Below are 17,488 nucleotides of genomic sequence, written 5' to 3' on the forward strand. Positions count from 1 at the left end.
TCAGGTATATTATCACTTTGAATTGTTCAGAACAAAACATCATCCGATGAAGCTGGAACCACCGCGCCTTGGCATGAGTTTCACCGATGTACAGTATACAGAAGATAATGATAACAATTCCATTACTTCATTAAAGGGTGAGAGAAGATACCCTCATGCACCACCCCCCCCACACACACTGCCCCCAACCCCCCCCCCCCTCCCCCCACACACACACACACACACACACACACACACACACACACACACACACACACACACACACACACACACACACACACACACACACACACACACACACACATTTTTAATCTTGCACTGCCCCTGGACAAATGTCACCCTAAAAAGACCTTTTAATCCTCAATTATTCATTTAAAAACGTAATTTGCCACAAGAGTTTGAGGATGTACCTATGGCCTCGATTCAAGTTTAAGTGCTCTAGTAGTAAAAAAAAATAATTTAAAGAGAAAAGAAAAAGAAATCGTATGAGAGCACAAATTAAGAGATCGAGAGAGTCTCGACGCGGTAAAAAATATGACATTTTGTCTTGTTTTGCTCATCAAGCCGTGACTGATTCCTCTCAGAGCACAAGCCTCCCGTCACAGGGGTTGTATTGGAAGAGCTCAGGAGCCGTTTAAGTAGGGCTGTACTGTACAGTCACGACTCCTTTTGAGGGACTGATCCGCACTCCATCTCCCCTGGCTGGAGGCGAGAGGAGCGTGCGGGCGCCTGTCCTTCATCCACCAGGCCTGCTGCACAGATGGCAGGCAGGCAGGCAGGCAGGCAGGCAGGCTGGCTGGCTGGCTGGCTGGCTGGCTGGTTGGCTGGTGAGCTCAGAGTCCTGTGGTCCTCAGACCCTGTTTCTCCATGATGTTCCACAGCTTGCGCAGGTTGGACTGGGTGATGGTGTCGTCGGGTTTCAGCCGCAGCGCTCGCAGGTAATTGGCCTCTGCTTCCTGTAGTTTCCCGTTCAGGTGGAGGATCGCCCCGAGGTTCATCAGGGCTGCAGGGTACTGGAGACGACAAAAGGAGACATTTTCGTCACTTGCTTTGGGTGTACGGTAATATGCAGTGATATACATGGAATAGGGTAGAGGGTCCCGCCCCCAAAAATTTATGGAAGCGGATACGGACCGCTAGCCTAGCTTAAAACTCTGGGAGAGGTGTTTCTGAAAGAAATCGCATACTCCTGCACTCACTTTTCTCTGCTTTATTCAGTCAACGTTTTGGTCAGGGACCTTCATCGGGACATAAAGGTGTTTTTGGCCAACAGCTAGGCTCTTTTATTTCCGATATATGTCAATGACATGCCAGCATCTGTGAAATGTAAACTACTATTGTATGCAGATGATTCAGCACTTCTGGTGCCAGGTAGAAATGTCAGGGAGATTGAGATAGCTCTGAGTTCTGAGCTAGAAAGTGCCAGAGAGTGGCTCATAGATAATAATCTGTCCATTCACCTAGGCAAGACTGAGTCGATCCTTTTTGGCACAACAAGGAGATTAGGCAAAGTCGATCGCATGGAAGTCTCCTGTAACAGAGCAGTAGTCACAGGGAAAACTAGTGTCAAGTACCTAGGACTTACACTAGAGCAGTCTCTCTCATGTAAGAATAGTGCTGGCAACATTTTATCCAAGTGTGCAGGCAAACTCAAGTTCCTGTATCGGAATAGCAGGCTTTTTGAACTTTCTGTTAACACTTTGAGCGCCACGCCGGGTTTTCCTTTTTACCGGCTGAATGCCACCATCGGCGCCAATGTTAACGTTAATATCGCCTAATCTATGTTTTAAATTATGGCTATGTGTCTAATCTGCCCATCGCATTATCAAAGACTATTTTCCAGTCAGTGCTGTCAAGGCAGATTGTTTTTTTATCGCGGCATTTCCGTTTCAGAGCATTTAGAAAAGCACCCGTTTTCAGATAAAAAACAGCCCATTCTGGAGCATTCTATGAAAATCGCCTTTTACTGGAATATTCCACAACGTTAATATTCGTCGGCCTTTTTATGAATAGTTTTCAAATAAACGCTAGATGATCAATATTATACGTGCATGCAAGCACATTTGAGCCGCGCACGGATAATCGCCCCGTTGATTTCCTCTCTGACTTTTACAGTGAAACCGAAAGCGGACATTTCACAAAACAGCTTATAACTTCATCAAACTTACTCTGATTATCCTAACACTGATAACATAGAGTCCTTACCTGACATCAGATGGTATCCAACTGGTATATTCCAATTCCTGATCACCATTCGAAAAAATCGATAAGTGTAGGGATCCAACGCGATACAGTAGAACTCCATGATCAGCGGGGATCTGAGGTTCCAGAATGAACTGTGGTAACCCCGGCTGGATCAGTGGACTGGAAAATGTGGAGTACCGGATTTTTTCCCCCATTCATTTTCATTGAGTCCATTCCAAAATCACTTATGTCATCTGGGAGACGACAGGGGGCGCTTTTTTCCACAATGATCGCCGGCGCCGCTCGGCTATACTCGGGTAGGCTCGGGTGATGCAATTATGATTTCAGATCACTAAAAAAAAATAAAATAAAAAAATCCGAGAAATCTCGTGAGTGGCTTTCAACCACCTATAAAAAAACACGAGATATCTTGTGAGTGGCACGGAAAGTGTTAAAAAGCTGTTAGTGGCTTCCTTGTTTCAATGTCATTTTGACTATGCAAGCGCAGCATGGTTCAGTGGTCTGTCGACTAAATACAAAAATAGACTTCAGGTGATGCAAAACAACACTATTCGGTACATACTAGGTGTGCCTCTTAGAACGCATGTAGGAAGTGCCAAATTCATAAAGGTGCGACTTCCCTTGGATTTGTTGTGTCTTTGGATCCATAAATAAAATCAATCAATCAAGCAAGTGATCCATATCCACTTCCATTAATTTGTGCTAAGCTAGGCTAGCTAGGCTTTCTACTGAACACACAGAGAGTAAATCGGTATCTATCTTCTTGTCTGACTCTGGAGACACAATATTGGCATGTTCCTTTAACACAATGGGGACCGGCCACGTATATATACGGGTTTCGAATCCATGCGTTGTGGACCAAAGGCACGTATATAGCCGTGGCATTTGTTATTGCTGTTATTGCATTTTAATAACCGGCTCAAGATCCCCGACCGGCTCTGCAGATCTACCCTCGTCTGTGGAATCGAGAACATGCAATACCGGCCAGATCCTCTTAGGGGCGCCATCGCTCCACTGCAGTATGCCTTGTGGGCGAATGGAAAACTTTTTTTTCATTCAGTTTCATAGTACCCGGATCCTGAACCAACACAATGTACTGTGGATCACGTTTCGAATCGCAGATTTCACCATGGAATAATGGGATTTATCATCAGCCAATGGACATATCGATCTACCAGATGCCGATCAATAATGGGGAAATGCTGGGGGGTATCCCACGGGCTCACGGTAAGACCTTTTTCACCTAAATTACAGCCGGATCGGAGCTTGCTGTGACACGCAAGCAGCCGAGCAGTGAATGTGGCTAGTTACACGGACACTGTTATTGGTAATCAATAATACTAAACGACGTCCCCCGCCCCCCCCCCTTTCATGCATACATGCTCTGGGACAGCCCGGATCATATGCAGTTTGTGTTATTTCTTTAGCATATATAAAACAGAAATGTCGTTGAATATAACGTTAGCAGTTATTAGCTCCATAACTAGCTTTCCAGAAAATATATGAGACAAAATCTGCGATAAAGCTTATATTCACGGCGCTATAAAATGACAACCTACCGATGAATTTTTTTCTTCCTTTAAGCCATTTTGAAGGGACGGTTTATGAACTCAATTGACAATGAGAATGGACAGATAGCAACACTATAAAGCATAGATATAGTTGTACAAAGACCCACACGTTTGTTTACATTCCCTGGTCCTCAACCACTATTAGACGGGTCCCATCGGTCGCCAAAGTGTTAAAGGGTAGTTCTTACTACCCATATCCCTATTTCTTACTTACCAATGATGATGTTGATCAGCAAATGACAAGCTGTTCCTTGTACTTCCTCACACTGACTCCAGCTAGTTAGCCACATAACCAGCTGACATTATGCAGACTTTGCATTGGTTTGTGACTTAACTATCCAGAGCTAGTACGAGGAACAGCATGGATTGTGTTGAGAAAGGACTCTACTGATCATCATTGTTAAGTAAGAAATGGGACTAGGGTTCCAAAAAACAGAACTATCCCTTTAAAGTATGTTGGCTGTATGCTGTATATATATTGTATGTACTGTTATGTACTATGTTAACACTGAGTTTACTCGTTATTGGCCGCCACCCGTTGAGCGCCAATAACGAGTGAACTCGTTTTTAGATCGTTTTTTCCTTTATTCGATCTTAATATGGCTATTACACTCACAGACCTATATGTTATGAGTGAAAACCATCTAGAGACCCAAAAAGTGCAGTACCGGCAAAAACCTGCTAGGTGGCAGTATCGAGAACGCTTGAAACCCTGTTCCAGACCGTGTGTTACATCTAAAACCCTCCGGGCGCATAATTTGTGTTCAGGCAAGTCTAGCGGTTCACACGATCACTTGGAAACGCGTCCAATGCCCCTCGATGGATAAGTTGTGCCACATTATGTCCGGGACCAGATGGACATCAATACTGGAAATCGGGATCAGACAGTAGGAATATTATTTTTGGAATAAGCCCGATCTAAGGTAAGGAACATCTGATGTCAATTCCAGCTTGATCCTGCAATGATTTCATACCGATCAGCGTGTGCGGTGTTCAAAGTGAAAGCCATTACTGGCGATCAAAGAATAAAAAAAACGACCCCCCCCCCCTTTGATGCATTCATGATGAAACATAATACCTATTATATACATTTGGGAATAGTAGCGTGTCCAGGCGAAAAACAGCAACGACTTTAGTAGAATTCACATAGCGCCCCATTACGCAGCTTTCTGGAATTAGCCGGGATCATTCTGAAACTATACAATATTCACCATGAGATAACGCGCAAACGTATTCATGAACAAATTTATTCTTTTTTGCATCTTGGATAGAAGATAGTTACTGTCAAATGACCATAGTATTGTATCCATAGCTAGAATATAGAATATAGATATAGCTCGGCGAACAACGTGACACACAGTGAAAATAGGTTCTAGATAGCTGGCGCTCTAGCTACGAGGATAAAACGAATCCCCGGTGCTGAATGTGTTATGGGTGGTTTTCCCTTTCGTCCTAAACTATAAACACTTTTGGCATAAACGGCATCAACACCACTACTCTGTATGATCTCTTATACTGACCGGTAGGGCTGGGTGATTAATCAAGTTTACATTTCAATTACGATTTTGGCTTCCCACGATCATGAAAACAAGATAAGCGAGATAAAACTATTATTGTGCCGCATGCTGTGCACTCCGCCCCGCCCCACCCAAAAGCCCAAACAGTAGTTTTAGCTTAAGAGGGAGGAGGGAGCCACGGTGCATTTCTCCAGTTATTTTGAAACGTATTTGGTAACTTGTAGAAGTTCACAGAAAGGCAGCCTTTGGTCAAGAAGAAAGGTACAACAAATTCAGTCTTCATCACAATTATGATCAAATCAATGAGCAATCGTGTTTAATAATCACAATTTCAATATCAATCAAAATAATCGAGAGCAAACTCATGAAGCCAATACATAAAATAACACTTTATTAACTCACCACTGGTCGGTTTAGATGAGATAATTAATGACATGAGGAACTCAGTTACCTCTGGTAGTTACCCATAGGGCTTGATGTTGGAGGTTGGATGAATAATTCAAACAATGTCATATCTATTTTATGGGTGAATCCATCTACACTTTGGGCCCATGTATAATTTAACAGGGAAAGCACTTTGACCAAAAAATTATGCATATCACTCAGCCAGGTCAAATATCGAAATGCTGTAAATGTTAACTTAACTTAAATAGTAAGTTTAGGAATAGGAAAGTTAGCAACCAAAGCAAGGAAAAACGTTTGGTGGATACTAGTATTCCTGAAAGGAACAGCGATCATTCTTACCCTCTAGAATAAAATCACTTCTCTGGCCCCTAACAAAGCATGCTTAAACTAGTAAACATTACTAGATTCCTAAAACCGCCAGGACACGTTAATTTAATCCTGGACTCAATACACGAGCCAACAGAAAGCAGAGACGTTTTCGGACGCGTTAAGTTATTATGAAAACAGTCACTGCGACGGGATCATCCTTTCATCTCTCAAGGTTATCCAGCCGCCTCTATCCGACCACGTCAGTGGATCCGACCTTGGTCAGGATCGCCCAGACAGTGGCCTGGTGTTTTGGGGTTTTCGCTAACCACTCTGTATCTGGAGCCACACAGATGGGTCGGAAGAAGCGACTGGCGCTGTGAAGTGGGCCCTGGATCAATGTATAACCCTCGCCGGTGCCATTGAGGCGAACGTGGTGCCAGTCCAAAGGGTGAGTCACCGCGACCCCAAGGACAGAAAGTGTCCAGAGCTCTATCACAGCAGCAACCACATAAGCCAAGGAATAGGGAGGCCAAGGGAGGGGCCCACATCTGATTTCCATTTTCAACTCGGGAGCCACGCGGACTCCTGCCATTGCCCTGTCCTGAACTCTCATAGAAGACGGGGTTGAAATAACACAGGGTTTGTCGTCCTTCACTGAACCCGTACAGGCGTGTTGGGTAAAACAACATGACACGTGTTAGCGACACAATTGGTGTCATTTTTAACACCTCGTCGACACATCTGTATGTGTTTAGCCACGTGTCGTGTAAAAACATCCTTTGCGGTATCATCTGCACTTAGGGTCATTGTTAATTTAGGTTTAAGTTAATTGTTTAATTCAACACATGCAAATTCCGCTTAATAGGGGACAGATAGAGTTCAACTTCATGCGTTTCCATAGAAATGGCCAATGATGTGCTTTCCCCCGTGCTGTTTGTGACTTGTGTGTGTGTAATTATCATCCCGTCATGTCAGTGTCACACCATTGCGGCGTCTCAATGTTTTACGAACGCACCGCAAGCCTTCATTTTTGTCCTTACGCCCCGCTGACGACTCAAGAGCAATTGGGGCTGCGGCCGCGGCTGTTCGCTCGACAGGAAGGTTGTTTTCTATTTATCTTATAAATAAATGTGTGTGTGTGTGTGTAAACAAAAAAAGACACTGTTCAAAAAATAAAAATAAATAAAAGGAAAACGTGTATCCACACTAAGCCATTCCAGTTCAAAGGTAGGTGATACTGCCACCTGGTGATATTCGATCATCATTGCAATTCCAACGTAGGTAGATGAATCATAGACACCTAGATGGCTCCGGCTGACCGTATAATAATAATGGATTGGATTTATATAGCGCTCTTCGTGACACCCCAGTGACCCCAGAGCGCTTACAGAATCCATTATTCGTTCATACACAGTCATACCGGTGGTGGTAAGCTGCAATTGCAGCCAGAGCTGCCCTGAGGCAGACTCACGGAAGCGTGGCGAATAATCATCGCCTACGGCCCCTCCGACCACCACCAACATTCATTCACATGCATACACATTCATACGAGGCAAGTAGGTTAAGTGTCTTGCCCAAGGACACAACAGCAGTGGGATGGACATGGGCTTGAGCGGGATTCGAACCACCAACCCTTAGATCATTGGACGACGCCGCCCCATAGAACGGGGATCAAAGGAAAAGGACAAAGGATCAAAACTTGAGTATACTCAGGTTTTTGGCGCTCAACACATGGCGAGATAACCCGACTATACTCGGGTATGGCCGTGAAAGAGTTAAGGTTTAGCTTTATAACCAGTAAGGTTAAGGTTAGAATTAAGGTTCATAAACAGTGTGGTTAGGTTTGTAAACAGTAAGGTTAAGGTTATAGGGTTGAGGTCAGGTTTAGGTTTATAAACAGTGAGGTTAACTCTTTCATGGCCATACCCAAGTATAGTCGGGTTATCTCGCCATGAGAGCGCCAAAAACCTGAGTATACGCGGGTTTTGATCCTTTGATATTTTCCTTTGATCCCCGTTCTATACGGTCAGCCGGAGCCATCTAGGTGTCTATGATTTATCTACCGACGATCAAATATCACCAGGTGGCAGTATCGCCTACCTTTGAACTGGAATGGCTTGGTGTGGATACACAAGGGCTCCTCCTCCTGCCTGAACAGAGATACACAGCGATCGCCTCAAAATTCAATGCCTGTAAAATAAGCCATGCTATTGTCTCCATAGCTATAATACAGAACACACGATGGGTCTGCAAACATTGCTAAAATGGTCATTAACGCTGGCGAAAGCTAGTGGCCATGAATGAGTTAACCGTACTGTTTATAAACCTAACCTTTCCCTTAACCCTAACCTTAACCTTACTGTTTATAAACCTAAACCTTAACCTCACTGTTTATAAACCTAACCCATATATTAACCCTTACCTTAACCTTACTGTTTATAAACCGAACCCTTACCTTAACCTTACTGTTTATAAACCCAACCCTTACCTTAACCCTTACCTTAACCTTACTGTTTATAAACCCAACCCTTACCTTAACACATTCACGGCCAGGGGTCGCTGTTTACCTTCTGGGTAGAACGCCAGCGCTTTGTTCAATGGGGCGCTTTGTTCACTTGCAAGTGCTTAAAATATATGAAATATTATAGCTATGGATCTAATACACCTGTCGATTGTCAGTGAGTTGCTTCCAGTCAACATGCACAAAACAGATTCATCCGTACATTTCCATTTTATACCGTTTTGAATATGAGTATAGTTTGGGTGCTTCTGAGTAATCCCAGGAAAAGACGCGATAATAACGTTTTAGTGAAATACAGTTATCACGTTGTAATTTTTCGCCTGATTAACTAATCATCCTGATATCAACGCTAGATTATCGTTATGAAGTCTCCTCATGCAAGAATGAAATGTGGTTTAGACCGGCGCACCCCCCCCCCCCCCCTCCTGCCACCAACGGCACACACACACAGCTTAAATCGCGGGAGAAAAAAATACCTGGTCTCTGATGTAATGCAAAAAAAAATATTCCAATTATCTGATCGCCATTTGAAGTACTGGTCGCGGAGGTCCGTGCCACGTTCTCCAGCATTGCATATGAAGGAGGGGGGGGGGGGGGGGGGGGGTCAGCCTCGTAGATGTATCGTTTTAACAGGTTACCTCACCAGAGTATTTAAACCCCGCCCACATGGCTCAGCTCGGCCAAGAAAAAGAAATACATGGTTTCTAATCGAGTGCAATAGCGGCCACAATGCGTTAGGGGGCGGTATTGACTGTCTGCAATCGCAGACACACTCAGAACAGCATGCACAAGGTGCCTCGATTAATTATGAATGGCAATAGCGAATAAAATAAATAATGAGTTAAAAACTTATATATACGTGATTGGCCGTCAAGCGCTGGCTCCCAATCACGTATATATACGTGAATGGCTCCGGATGTGGTAACCTTACTGTTTATAAACCTAACCTTTCCCATAACCCTATAAACCTAACCCTTACCTTAACCTCACTGTTTATAAAACAAATAAAAAAAACATAATCTAAAAATTTAGATTTTCAAAGCTATAATGCATATGCAATATGCAATGCAATGCATATAGCTGCTAGCCATGGCTGTGGCAAAGGGGAAGTCATTTTGGAACGGAACCTACCTTCAGATGTCATAGTAGCATCATGGGGGAAGGGGGAGGGGAGGTACAGGCAGGACAAAGAACAATAATAGAAATAATAATAATAGAATAGAACATAATAATAATAACAATAATAGAATGGCAATACACTGTGTAGACAACGTATACACGGTATACATAGTAACAGCACACTGCGTCTATTGGAGAATATATTCTCACGCTGCGAGCGAGCCAGTGATATACCACAAAGCCCCGCCGGTCGCTGAAAGCACACATTTAACCATTTGACCCCATGATTCTTCCCCCATGTCTGCGTTTAGGGGTGAGAATCTAACTCGCCGCGTTTTGGAGGTTTAGTCATCAGCGCGGTCCTCCGGGGTCGGACGTTAAAAAAGCAGACACTCCGAATCAGTGTGACCATTTGTCTTGCTTTTATCCACACGCCGCTGGCCCTGCCCCTACTCCGCCCGCTCCTCTGCTCCGCGGCTGTTCCACCCCGAGCTGAGTACACCCATCATCTGTGTTTTTCCAGTGTCAGGGCTAGATGAGTGATGCTCCGTGCATGATAATCTCAATGGGAACAATATGTCCAATAGCGCTGCTCCTCTCATAGGGGGAATTCAATTGATTAATAAATCACGCGGCCTGTGGAATAATCCCACTGTGAACCCCTCTCATCCCAAAGCAAAACAAGTTAGCCGTAGATGCTACGTGGGGAGCGGGTCAAAGCGCAGGCTGGCATCTTGCTTGCTGCGCAACCCCCCCCCCCCCTAAGCGTTTCTAACTTCTCTCTGTGTTTTAAATCAACATTCATGACAGCGGCCTGGATTCGTGATGGTCAGGGTGATTCTGAGCCCATGCAAAGGAATATATTTCACTCTGTTCGACCCAGTAATTGTGGGTCAAACCACAAAATAAGGCTCAGGGACCTATTTGCACACTGGAGACATTTTACTAGACTCAAGAAAAATGCTAACCAAACGTTACCGGCGGCCAAAATCTAACCTTTTTTCATATTTAATCTTTTCCTTTTTTTTACAGGCACATGGGCTGTGATATGATATGAATGGGCCACACATTCAAACTGTTTTATATTGGCTGAATAACAAGTGTTATTGTTCCTCTGTGGACATGGCAAGGTTCCCACCATCTATGAGGGGAAATTCCCCTCCGCACTGGTATCACCTAATGAAGATGCCCGGGGGGGAAGGGGGGTGATCCTTCGAGACAACCAGGAGGTGTAGAGGTCAGTCCAGCCACAAGGCAACGGAACTCCGTGTTGGACGGAGTTGCTCGAAACCACAGAGGTAATAGGATTCGGGGTGGGTGGCTCCCATTTCAGCACTCTGTGTAACGCGCAGAGGTAACACCCTGCTTAGCCGCAGGCCGAGGACGAACCGGTGGGGATGTTGTGTTTCACGTAGCGGAGTAAGACTTTTACTTATTCAGTTCTTACGATTTCAAGATATTAAAGGATAATAATATTGTTATTTTTTCGTATTGTCAAAAGACCAAAACGTACAGTGTATTTCGTCTACTTTTAATACCCTTCCTGCTCTCTCTCCGGCCCTCAGGAGTTCTCAAAGAGCAAGCCATACGTTCCCAACGTATGCTAAAATCTTTAAAAAAAAAAACAGCTCGCAAACACATATTTCCAATTATATTTATATTATAATCATAATATATTATCATGAAAAACAGGGGCATTGTAGTAATTGCGAAATTTACTTTGAAAGGCAACGCTATTTTATTTTACCAAAGAACCAGTACGACTTGTTTTAACCCTTTACTTTACTAAGATAAATGCATTATTGGTTTTTGGTCTTTTCATAGGCTGTTGACAACAAGGGGAAAAAACACACTGACCTTATCCTTTAAGGATGCAGGTAAAATTATACTAAAATGGTTCACTTGAATGGAGTTTTCTCTGATTCTCCTCCCTCAGGGCATTGCAACCCCCCCCCCCCCCCCCCCGCCTCTCTCTATCTTTTGGCATTTGATCTTATACAGCACCGCATGCGACTACAGAAGATGAAAAAAAAACACATGTCCATGTGGCACAGGGTCGCCTTTATCCCTGCAATATGGATGGGTGGGGGAGGGGAGGAGGTGAGTGTGTGTAAACACATCTCTGGGATTAATTCAGTCAAACTGTCTGGTGGAGACAAATTGAAAACATCTGTCGGTGTTCCTGGGGAGAGGAGTAAGGGCTTGTGGGCCCCGGGAGGAGCAGACCTCTGGCTCTTCTGGCTAAGCACAAAGAAAACCCCATCACACTGAGCTCTCTCACATCCTCCATGACAGACAGAGACCACTTCCAAAAGGGAGAAGGGAGGGAACGCGCGGAGCACCGACCCAAGGATTCCTGGGTAGGAATTGACCCGTCTCTCCTGGTTTTCCTCTCAGCGCAGCCGTCACGGAGCTTCAAAAGATCTGCCGCCCCTGCAGACCTGTCTCTCTCTCTCTCTCTCTCTCTCTGCTCGTCTACACCCGACTTTCCCCTCCGCCTGTGAGGGTCCATCTTTCCGAAACCAAGCCTCCTCCCACCACATCCAATTTCCCCCCGGCTAAGGCTTTCTCCTCTTCAGTCCATCACCCAACCGCCACACCCCACCTTCATTTTCCCCCAGCGAGCCTTAAAGGCCCAATAAGTGATCCCAACGCAAACAAAGCCATAGCCTTGCGACGAAAATGTGAGAAATATAGCGACGGAGGTGTGTTTTCATTCTCTAGTTGATTGTCTGAGCTCTTGTCTTACCTGACTATAGGCATCAGGTAAATATTGATTTAGAGAAAAAAAAGGATTTCTTGTATTTTGTAGCTGTATGAGATCAGTTTACATTGGCGATGTTGGTAAACATGTGAGTGAGACAGACAGACTGATTAATGATGGTTACGGAAAACTACAAAGGCTTTTCCATCTTCAGATCAAACTCTTCCAGGAGAGGTACCCCACATTTATAAGATAAAAAAAGTGCTGCAGTGGGGTTTTAAGTCAAAGGTCTTTTTATGTCCCCCCCCCCCCCCCCCCCCCCACTCCCTCCTGCCCCTCCCCTCCTGCTTCCCAAACCTGGTAAGTAGCAATAAAAGCCCCTCCAGATGTGGAGTATATTAGCTGGACTTTAAAAGGAACAGTTTCTATTAAAACAATGAAAGTCAAATGTGAAGGGTTGGGGTTGGAAAGAGACCCAGTCATAATGGCAGAAAACAGACATTTTGGCAAAGCATATCTAATTGGAATGACAAGCCCTCATACTACAGATGCCACAGTTGTTGGGAGGGGACCATTGTCTAGGACTTTAGCTCCTCTGGATAGCGGGAGGGAGGGAGGTAGGGCCAACGGCACTGAAGCCGGCAAACATGAGGCGATTGTCCTCTCCTAGTCAGAGCGAGCAGACATGTGTGCTTAATATAAAACACTTGCGCTTAGGGAGAGTGGGGAGGCTGAGCTGCACCAAGGCATGAAATGACAAATGAAGATGGACAGAGTACACGGCTTAAGTCAAGTCACATCGGACAGAACAAAGGGATAAGGCCGAGAAGGATGGACGAATTTCCTCAATGATAATAGTGATAGATAAACCGAGGCCGTAAGCGGTACAAAGGGAGGGCGTCCAAACAACAGTGACCGCTGTGGGGGCTCAGAGTGCCTCCACGTTTGGACTTGGACTGTCCGACGCATGTTTATATATTCGCGGGGGCCAAGAAACTGCCGTGCAAAGAATGAAGACGATTATGGTCTCGAAATAGCCATGTGGGGAGCACAAACATCGTCTTCATGCTTTTCACAGATGTCAAGTTTCCATCGGCGAATCGTCCCGCGCTCTACTCTCTTTGGTTGATTGTGTAACACAATCGCTGAAATCCTTATGAATGACCCACTGGAGCGTTTCTATACGGGTTCAAAGCTTTCCAAGTGAATTCCAGCTCCTATAAACTCTGGACTTGTACAGCAACAATAACGGTATCCTCACAACAGGGAGAATGGCTTTTATGCAATCAGTCCTGTAGAATTATGGACACAGGTGCTGCACTTCACCTCGCTGATGTCCTCACGCTATTTACTGTATATACTTTCCCTTGATCTGGGACACTGAGGACAATGCGTCATGTTCTTACCAACTAACCTCCTCAGCCAGTCCTTCATACCAGCGGCCATCAGGCTCCACACCAGTGGGCAGGGACTGCTGCCAGACATCCAACTACAACTACTAGGAACCTAAAAGGACAATAATACTACCTTATGCATACTGCACCTTATGTGAATACTGTATATTTCAGTTAGTTAGTTAGTTAGTTAATTATATTGATGTGTTATATTGTTTACACTGCTTGTTTTTACTACCTGTAGGCCTACTCCCCTCCCCCTCCCCCATTCTGCTATGATGCCTGCATTTCCCCAAGGGGATCAATAAAGGATCATCTTATCTTATCTTAAATCAGGTAAGGTGGGGAACCTGGTTAAGAGTTACAGTAGAACTACCAAATATGACGTTGAAAAAAAAGCGCCATATTTAAATCAAGTACTCGTGAATTAAAGAGCCAGGGGCGAGGATGGGGAGTCCTTTATCTCCCCCCTCCACAGCGCTGTGGAAACTGCACATGTCATCCTTCTGTTTTACAGTACTTTGATGGTGTGTTCGCGTAACCAAAACGCTGCACAGATACACGTTGATCATTAATCCGTCAGCGATTGCTTCTAATCAAGAGGCACAGGAACAAACAAGGGCACGACCGCAGGCCAAACATCCCTTTATACTGATGTCTTCAGACCACACTGGAAAACAACTCAAAGCCCTGTGGCTGCAGTGGCCCTCAAATAGTGGCCCTATTCACCAAAGCCCCATAACTAAGTGTGATTATCATTATTCTTTGCGATCCGCCCGACATCAAAATTGCCCCGGCCTCCTTCTTTGAAGTCGCTGATTGATGCTGCACAAACAAACCCCTGAGCTAAGTAAAAGAAAAAACGTAACCTACGACTCTCTGTGAAGGGCGCTGACAATGAGGGCCATTGTGGGAACACTGACAGGGCAGCAGTACAGAGGGATGAAAAGAAAACCACCACCCAGACGGTTGATTGCAGAGTGTCCGTCAGAGTGACTAATAGCGAGGGGGGTGATTAGATAAACTACTCACGTTGGGTCTCAGGCTCGCCGCTTGTCCGTAGTACTTCTCCGCTGCCTCGTTTAGACTGGCTTGTCTGCAAAAAGGGAAAACACAGTGACAGACAGAGAGAGAGAGAGAGAGAGAGAGAGAGAGAGAGAGAGAGAGAGAGAGAGAGAGAGAGAGAGAGAGAGAGAGAGAGAGAGTCGGTCATCACTCATCTTTATTGCTCTGACTTCAGACTAGGCCTTGCACCCTGTGTGTTTACTGCCACTCAGGGGTCACGGAGAAAATAACAGTCAGGGTTGGTGGTGGTGTGGGATGGGGCTGGTGGTGGTGTGGGATGGGGCTGGTGGTGGTGTGGGATGGGGCTGGTGGTGGTGTGGGATGGGGCTGGTGGTGGTGTGGGATGGGGTTGGTGGTGGTGTGGGATGGGGCTGGTGGTGGTGTGGGATGGGGCTGGTGGTGGTGTGGGATGGGGTTGTTGGTGGTGTGGGATGGGGCTGGTGGTGGTGTGGGATGGGTGAGAGCCAAGCCAATCACAGCTCGAAGGCCTTTCACTCCACAGCACCTCGGCCTTGAGGACTACATTGTGTCGTGAGGTTGTGACTTCCGACTCGTCAAGTATTCAAAGAGCCTGTGTTAGCGAATAAAGGCCTGCGAGGAATGGTCTATGTCCACTGAACTGACACGTCTATGTAGAAAGGCGTTAGCATGGTCACAAAGGTGGTGGCGTGTTGAGGGCAAAATCAGTTATTCATATTATCAGATTATGGAATCCACTGTAATCCACTGTACTGTATATGTCACAGACAGATACACCAACATGTGCTACATGAACTCTAAACGCAAAAAGAGTTAAAGGGACCTTTGGACAGATGGCTCGCCTGCACGAGGCCCAAAGGAAAAGAGGTATTTAGTGTCTGTAGACATAAAAGCCACGGGCAACGCAGGAACGTCTTTCCTTTATGTCTCCTTCCGTCTCCGCTCACGAGCCGCCGCTCCACTTCCACGACTGTCGTACCTGAGTCCGTGAGACTCTTCCGCCTTTCCCTCTTGGCCCGTCGCTCCGGTAAATCAGAAGTCACCTTTACGGCCCCACAGCTGCGGCGCTTCTCGGCCGATGGTAACAATTGTCTCATTGCAAACAGTTTAACTTTGACAAAGTCAAGGACGCCAGGCCGGCCAGCAGGGGAACCTCGTTCGCTATGATGAAAGGGAACGTCGAGGGGCCATCAGAACGGCACTTTCATTAAAGCTGTCTTGGCCTATTATAGAGGATCATCCCCCCATATGGCTGCGGATATATAACGGAAGGCCAAGCCTTCCTCTCGACGCACAGCCGGGTCAGCAGCCTGGCTGCACATGCAGTATTCATGCAGTGGGTTAGTGCCGTGCTTCTTTTACATTATACATGCTACATTTAATTATCTCTAGGGTCACTAGAGAAGGCCAGATTACATGTCAATTTGATATTTCTATGTGCCAAAAGGTTTAGCTACTAGCTTTTTATTAAATGGCTGGAGACATCTAAAGACATTCACATTTTTGTTGGGTTTTATTCAAAGATCATTTAAAATGTAAATGTGTTCAAAGATCCTTTCAAGTGTAAATGTAAAAAAGAAAAAGATTGTCCAGAAATAGTTACTTCTAAGACATTTACATTTAGTTGACACTTTTATCCAAAGCGAGTCACACATTGGGTACAACAAGTCACCTCTGGCGACTAAGGGTGATAAGTAAGTGGTATTGTTCGTCTAGCAGTGCCAAGCTTGAGTGCTTCACTTTGAGTGTATAGTAGGTAGTAGTATATATAGTATAGCCATAGTAGTATAGTAGGTAGTAGTATAGGCATGGTAGCATAGTACATTCATTTCTTAATTCAGATATTATGTCCTGACTGTGGTGGGAAGTTTGTTCCACCACTGTGGAGCCAGGACAGCCTGCTTAGTTTCAACCCCCAGGAGCCCAAGGAGGATGCAGAACATAGGGATCTTGAGGGTGTGTAGTTAGACACCATTGACCGGAGGCAGGAGGGAGCCGTTCCCTTTGTTACACGGAATCCCAGGTCAAGAACCTTGAAGCAGATTCGTGTAGCAAAGGGAAACCAGTGTAGCTCTCTCAGAAGTGAGGTGACGTGGGCTGACTATGTTAACATGGGCTGACTTTGTTAACATGGGCTGACTTTGTTAACATGGGCTAACTTCTAAGAGAAGTTTAGGCTTAGTGGTGGGCCTAAATATACACATGCAAAATGAATTACTTCCCTGAAATTACACTTGATACTTTAAATATCTTTCAAAACAAATGGACCATTTGAGCTCTATATGTGAACAACGTTGTAGTTTAGCCACACTGGTAATGTTCTGTCAAGAGACCTATGTGGGTGGAACACTTATGAGTTCACAAAATAATTGGGATGAGTGATTAAGAATGACAACAGAAGAGAAAGGAAACTGATCTATTTCTTTACCTGGCATTCAAAAATAATATACGATTCTTTGTTCTCAGATTAGCGGTATCGCCCGCTTACGTTACCGATATCCCACCGTTTGATTATCCATCTTTAAAAGGGCATTATTTTAAGTTTAAGCTAGTGAGAAGGTACTGGTATCATATGGAACTGGAGATCTTGGGGAATCGAAAGGTACCGGCCATGTCATGCTAGCTAACTGGCAAAGGGGGTTGATTTCTCACCTCAAGATATCTGAATAAAAATGGTCTCAATGGAACCATACACGACT

At 45.0% G+C, this 17,488-nt stretch overlaps 1 protein-coding gene across 1 annotated transcript in view; it reads right to left on the reverse strand.

The window, feature by feature from the left end:
- Positions 1 to 320: 320 nt before the first annotated feature.
- The window catches only part of tmtc2b (transmembrane O-mannosyltransferase targeting cadherins 2b), a 316,193-nt gene continuing 299,025 nt past the window's right edge, over positions 321 to 17,488 (reverse strand). The window contains 2 exon segments of the mRNA XM_084335402.1: positions 321 to 1,013; positions 14,778 to 14,841. Coding sequence (XP_084191528.1) covers positions 834 to 1,013; positions 14,778 to 14,841 — 244 coding nt within the window. The 3' untranslated portion in view covers positions 321 to 833.

This window comes from Notolepis coatsorum (genome assembly GCF_963971535.1).
Source record: "Notolepis coatsorum genome assembly, chromosome: 18".
Lineage (NCBI taxonomy): Eukaryota > Metazoa > Chordata > Actinopteri > Aulopiformes > Paralepididae > Notolepis > Notolepis coatsorum.